General features: G+C 37.3%; 1 protein-coding gene across 1 annotated transcript in view; it reads right to left on the bottom strand.

Moving 5' to 3' along the window:
- Nucleotides 1-5,960: 5,960 nt before the first annotated feature.
- The window catches only part of ttn.1 (titin, tandem duplicate 1), a 149,029-nt gene continuing 147,658 nt past the window's right edge, over nt 5,961-7,331 (bottom strand). Inside the window, exon 203 of the mRNA XM_037539622.1 lies at nt 5,961-7,323. Coding sequence (XP_037395519.1) covers nt 7,028-7,323 — 296 coding nt within the window. The 3' untranslated portion in view covers nt 5,961-7,027. The remainder of the gene's footprint in view (nt 7,324-7,331) is intronic.

The following is a 7,331-nucleotide window of genomic DNA, read 5'->3' as shown; positions in this document are numbered from 1 at the left end:
ATCTGGGATGAGAGTATTTAATGCATTCATTAAATCTCAAGAGTGCTTACTAGGAGGAAACCACTCAGGCTGGTCTTGATAATGACAGGAGTGCAACTCGGGCAGTTTCTTGTGAAAATAATTAAATAAAGGGGAAAGCTAATCAAGGGAAAGTGTTCCAGATTTAAGTCTTTCTTGTAAGTTGTTTGCTACGGGGACAGTAGATCAGTGCACAAGAAGTGTACACCTAATAATGGTACTTAAGAGTGTAATAAGCATTACTAAGTAGTTGAATAATGCAGGAATGAATTATGAACTGGTTGCTTTAGGTTTTGTGATGTAGTTGATAATCTATATAATTAAGTAGTTTATATTTTTAAATGTTTAATTCATGTCTCAAAATATCATTACTTAATGATAGTTTTCATTAAGTAGTTTATAAATGTGTTAATGTGGCTCAGCAATTGGGAGAGTAAGAACTGAGCACTACTTAACAATTTACTAAGTCTATACTGACCTCAAACAAAGTCTTAGTTAAAGTCTGAAATATATACCTTATGAATTCTTATTAAATAAAGAGCACAGGGTAAGCATCACATATATGCATATATCACAGGAAAGGTGTTTTTAGGCAGAATGTGTAGTGCTACGTACTGCACTACGTGGGAATTTAAATACTGGATCCTGCAGCTCATCAGTGCAAAATATAGCTAACACCTAGTCATTTGGGATTCAGCCACATCTACACTTGATAAATGATGCACTGTTTGGCTGTAGAGGCCAGAATTTCTAAACTTTCATAGCTAGAACACTATTTAGGGAGTACAGCGCCCTTTGGGATTCAGCCTGGCTTTGACAGACTTTTTATGTAATCCATTCAAGTGATATTGTAAGTGCTTTAATTCAAGCCTGTATTGTTTAGACTGTTAGCTATCTTTTAGCCTGTAAGCTAGCTGATAGTCTAGTTCTAGTTGATGTGTGTGTGTGTGTGTGTGTGTGTGTGTGTGTGTGTGTGTGTGTGTGTGTGTGTGTGTGTGTGTGTGTGTACATACAGTATCTATAAAAGTGAATGCACCCGTCACATTTCTGCCAATAGTTTATTATATCTGTTAATGGAATGACACTATAGAAATGAAACTTGGATATAACTTAAAGTAGTCAGTGTTCAGCTTGACCTAATACTGACCTTTGGTATAGATATAGATAACTTGGCCATTCTCCCAGAGTGCAGCAGTCTCAGATCACTATTTAATCTCATAGGAAAATCAGCTTAGTGGTAATACGCGTTCATCACCATGTTATCAGGTTAAGAGGACTATAACTTCCTCCACAGCTGGTAGCTTTATCAGAAACTTCCCTCAGCTATCAGCTTCTGTCAGCTGTCCAACTAATCCTACCGAGTTAGATACTATCCTTAAGTTCTTAGAGGATACTCTTTGATCTACTTTAGATAGTGTGGCTCCATTAAAAAATAAAATAGTACGGCAGAAAAAACTCGCCCCTTGGTGTAACGATCACACTCGAGCTTTAAAACCGACTGCCTGACAACTAGAGCGAAAATGGCGTCTGACTAAATTAGAAGTGTTCCAGTCCACCTGGAAGGAGAGCCTATAGACTATAGAAGAGCTCTTACTGCAGAACACTCAGTCTATCTCTCCTCTCTCATAGAAAACAATAAGAACAATCCTACATTACTATTTAGCACAATTTCTAAACTAACAGAGAACAAAACAGTCACTGAACCCCAGATGCCATCAGCCTATAGCAGCAATGATTTTATGAATTTCTTTAGTGATAAAATAAAAAAAAAATTGGCAGAAAATTCTGAACACACAGTTAAACTCCACAAACCTGCTGGCTTATAATGCCAGTCTAGACCCTGATAATAGTATAATCACTGCAGAGAGGCTGGAATCATTTACCTTACTTCAAGAAAATGAACTAGTTAAAATCGTTTCTTCTGTAAAACCATCGACCTGTATTTTAGATCCGATTCCTACAGGTCTACTCAAGGAAATCTTACCAGAAATAACCAAGCCTATTCTGTCAATAATAAACTCCTCTCTTAGCCTTGGATACATCCCAAAAACCTTTAAACTTTCAGTAATTAGACCGCTGATTAAGAAAGCTAACCTCGATCCCTGCAAACTATCAAACTATAGACCTATCTCAAATCTCACCTTTATATCTAAGATCCTGGAAAAAGCGTTAGCAAAACAATTAAGCTCCTATTTGTATAGGAATCATCTACATGAAAAATTTCAGTCTGGTTTTAGACCACATCACAGTACAGAAACACTAGTAAAAATTGTAAATGATCTTTTATTATTCTCTGACAAAGGAAATGTGTCTCTGCTAGTTCTTCTTGATCTTAGTGCAGCATTTGACACAGTAGACCACTCTATCTTACTAGATAGACTGGAAAACCTTGTAGGGGTAACAGGAACAGCTCTTTCCTGGTTCAGGTCCTACCTCACTGATCGATATCAGTTTGTTAATGTAAAGGGTGAATCATCTGTTCGTGCAAAAGTAAAGTATGGAGTTCCACAAGGCTCTGTTTTAGGACCTATATTATTCGCAATTTATATGTTACCATTGGGCACCATTATCAGTAAACAGCATAAATTTCCACTGCTATGCCGATGACACTCAGTTATATATATCAAGCGAACTGAATGTCAAAATCAAACTTGGCAAGATTGAGGACTGTGTAAAAGACATAAAAGACTGGATGTCGTGTAACCTTCTCTTACTTAACTCAGATAAAACAGAGGTGCTCCTTCTTGGTCCAAAAGCAGCTAGAAACAAACTTCTAACTTAACACTTAAACTTAACAATTTCTCAGTTGCATCAAGCATGTCTGTTAAAAATCTTGGTGTCGTGATAGACCCAGATCTGTCATTCGATGCACATATAACTAATATCACTAGAACAGCACAGAAACACTGTACTAAATGGACTCGCCCCTCAGTACCTGAGTGAGCTTCTCTCATACTATGAACCATCACGCCTACTTGGATCACAGTTCTGGCTCACTATTGGTACCTAGAATTAATAAAGTTACATCAGGGGGGAGAGCCTTCCCATACAAAGCCCCCCAGCTCTGGAATAATCTTCCTGTTAATGTTCGGGAGTCGTTCTTTAAGTCTAGGCTAAAAACTTACTCGTATAGAGGAGCCTTTGGTAATTAGTCTTCCCCCCAAAACACCAAATTTAACAGCCCTGCTCCCCATTCACACCTGGAACCTTGTAACTCTAGTGAGTCACATAACACCTGGGAGCAGTGACAGAATTGGGCACAATTTGGACATGTTCACTGTGAGGTGGACTCACTTTTGTTGCCAACTGTTCAGACATTAATAGAATGTCTGCTATAGAAGCTGTACACTACTTTAAATGATATCCAAGTTTCATTTCTATAGTGTTGTCCCATGAAAAGATGTAATAAAATATTTGCAGAAATGTGAGGGGTGCACTCACTTTTGTGAGATACTGTATGCTGTGTGTGTGTGTGTGTGTGTGTGTGTGTGTGTGTGTAATATGTTAGATTTCTTACACTTACAATGCCATTCTTAAGAGATATGTGCAGCCAACTTAAATTAAATCAAATAACGAATAATTATTAATAATGCTTAAGTAGTACATTCAAAAGGAATTACATATAAAATATTGAAACTAATAACATTGGAAGTAAAGAAATGTGCTAACATCTATTTCTTGAAAAGAGCAGAAAAGGCAATCACATACATGAAGACCACGGAGCCTCTCCACAGATCTCAGCCTTTACCAAGAAGTCTTGCCTTATCTCAGCACATGCACGACCGTTAAATGGTAGCTCAAGAATTACACTGTACGCTCTCTCTACCAGTTAAGATGATCTTCACTCTAAGAGCTTTTGGGAAACTGGGCCCTGATTAGTTGGAACAGTGAAACACCTAAACATGCAGAGCAGGAATACTGTATCTGACAGTCTGCCTGCCATGAGAATTACTGTCTACACAATGTGTTAATTGATGAATGATTTAGTTATAAACTATTAATTAAGTCTTTATTTCACCTTACCATAGACTTCAAATAATTGTTCATTAATGCTTTAGTGTGTACTGGCCCAATTGTTGAGTCACGTTAATATACAATATCACTGTTTTTGGAAGAAAACCTCATATATGCATTTTTGTTTACATTGCATGTAATTTTTATGATGAATGGACCGAAAGAAACGGCCCAAAATGACTTGGAAGAACATCTTGTTCTGTTAATTTGCATTAAAAATAGTTTTTTCCTTTTTCCTGTGAAGTCATTTTGGAGGTACAAGGTTTTCTTCTGACATCAGTGATATGCTAGTTTTATTACTATGATTAGTTAATGATTGAGATATTATTTATCCATTTAGTAGTGATTGTAAACTAAAATGATGTTCGTTCCTGTGTCTAGTTGCAGCATTACTGTTTAGTAATGCTTTTTACTGTGTTAAGTACTGTTAATAGATGGACTATCGTTGTAAATTGTTACCATTGCTTACAATACTATCAGGCAAGTATAAAGAGCTGGTAATTATCATTACCTTGACAGCACATTATTCAGGATTATGTACAGTTTCATTTCATGGTAGTGTACATAATGGGGACTGGATGACAGGGTCAGTAGGATTCGACGGTCAGTAGATGACATGCTGTCTTGCATCCTGTAGGCTTAGAGTCAGATTTACTAGGAGAGACAGTCTACCAACACTTTTCAACTGATGGGTGGCCAGTTTAGCGGGTTTTGTACTAAGGACTTCTAAGCAAATAAACACCCATCCATCCATCCATCCATTTTCCAAGCCGCTTCTCCGTCAGGGTCGCGGGGGGGTGCTGGAGCCTATCCCAGCAGTCATCGGGCGGAAGGCAGGATACACCCTGGACAGGTCGCCAGTCCATCACAGGGCAGACAGACACAGACAGTCACTCACACACTCACACCCAGGGGCAATTTAGCATGTCCAATTGGCCAATTGGATTGGCCAAATAAACACTGGCACTATTTAGTCATCAAAATAATTACTAATTTTCCTAATATTTTTGACCTACTAGGTCAGAATAATGACTAACTTGAAAAAGGTGAATAATTACTCCTTTAGAAAGTCTGATTATTTTGATGTCATGAGTAATTACCATGAAATTATTATCAGAAACTAACGAATTGATTCATCAATGATTCATTCAATTTTGAGGAAATTCATTTATTTTATGTTCTGTTCTTGTTTTTATGTTACGTTCATTTTCAGCTGGAGGGATGAGCTGGACTTGAAGTCTGTGTGTGATGAGTGCATCCGAGTTGTTTGAAAATTATATTATTTTAGCATAACCATTTTGCTGTGTGCACAAACTACAGTGCACAGAATCCAAAATGTGCAGGAAGCCTTAGAATAGCTTTAAAGAAGGGATTACAGATTAAAAAATCTCTGTTTTTAACAGTTGTCTGTAAAAGAAAAATCTCAAAACAGTATTAGGTAAAAGCTGTTCTTTGATGTGTAAAATACACCCACATATTAGGGGGACAAGACTTTAAAACAATTTTTCTTAAAACCTATTTTGTTTGTTTGTTTTTTTATTTCCTTCATGACATTCCACGCCAAGCAGCTTTCTCAAAAATAATGTTTGAAGAACTTTGTTCCATGTGATTCATGTTTGCACCAAAAATAAGACGAGCTTTTCACACGCAAACATCAATAAATCTGCCCCTTATTTGTCTCTGAACTCTACTGTGACAATTTTAATCACCACAGGGTCACACCCAGTGATGACACTGATGTAGCTAAATGTGCTGCTGCTATTAAAGTCATTTAATATGGAAATTGATGGATGAAGTTTACAATTAGTATGTAATTGTTGTCCCACCTGCATTAATGTAGTGGATTGTGTGGTGACTAGTGTGCTGGAAGCATGCAAAGGGTAGAGGATAACAGGAATGAAGTGGGAATGAAATACAACTGCTAAAGCTTCATGGTGCTGAAATCATGCTTTATTAAATCAGAACTTCATAAAACTCAAGGAGGCTGAATATATAGGTGATGCTACATAAATTAATTGCTATTAAATCAAAGAGCAGGGCATTACATTCATTTTTTCTTTTCTTTGCACAGCAGATGTAGTGGCTGTGGTACACTGCTTGATGTTTGCCCTGACTGCTGACAAGATGAGATTCTAAAGCTAACACACACTAACACACAAACACACAAAATATAATCTAGCAATCCTCCAAGAGGTGGCACAGCTTCTGCAAAGAAGCGTTTGAACTGATTTAGAAATGAATGGCCAGGTGATGTTACGTTCATAAAATCAGATTCAAACAGTCCTTTGCCAGAAATTGTGCACAGAACATCATCAGCTCAAACTGCAGGCCGCTCGCACTTTGAGCATGTCATTAAAATAGTGGTATGACATAGTCAGTCTGAACACAAGGCCTAGTCATGCTGCTTACATGAGGGTAAGATGCAAACAGCATTCAAGGTCTTGTGGTCAAGTTACAAATTCATGAGTACTGCATTACTGCCTGCACAGATGTACAGTGCATAACATTGTCTCTCTGATTTTGTAGAACTTCAACAGGGAGCCTCTCTACCTGCTGAGGCAATCTTAAGACTTCAACTTATTGTTGAGGCACATAGTTTTGTTTCAGGTTTTACAGGGTATTCGTTCCATGAGAAACTTTCTCCTGTTAAACAATTAGTTCCATTTTTTCAGTTAAAATTGTCATAAATAACAATTCATACATTTCCCATAACCGTTATATTCGGCTATATACATTATGTACATGTCACAGAAAAATGGTTCAAAAATCCTAGTCATAATTATCCAATATGGCACATTTTATAACAACTTTAGACTTTAGTCTAGTTTGGCATAAATTAATGTCAAGTTTGGTATAAAAATAGTTCATATTTACAAGAACAGAGATCCAGGTCTTTATCTAGAACAGAGTATTTTTTAACTCATTCAATAAATAAAAAGATATTGCAGGAAGGAAAAGGGGTTATGGGTTCTATTACTGTTGTAATTTTTTTTCTTTACATAGATCGAATGCTCACATTAACAGTAGCAGTATCAGACCCAAACTCATTGGACAGTTTGAGGATGTATGCCCCAGCGTCATTGTGTTTCACGCTACTAATGGTGAGTGTCGTGATTTCATCAGTTGTTTTAATCTGGAACCTTCCACTGTCTTCACTGGACAGTATCCTCCCTGAATGAGACCACTCAACATCTGGCACCGGGTCTCCGGAAAAAGCACAGGCCACAGTCAGAACCTTTCCTGATTCAATGCTGATATCCTCAGGGGCAGCTTCAATTTTAGGTGGTACACCTGTAAAA

The sequence above is a fragment of the Pygocentrus nattereri genome, chromosome 6, assembly GCF_015220715.1.
Source record: "Pygocentrus nattereri isolate fPygNat1 chromosome 6, fPygNat1.pri, whole genome shotgun sequence".
Lineage (NCBI taxonomy): Eukaryota > Metazoa > Chordata > Actinopteri > Characiformes > Serrasalmidae > Pygocentrus > Pygocentrus nattereri.
Note: the sequence above shows the minus strand (reverse complement) of the source record. Positions and strands in the feature narration are given on the sequence as shown.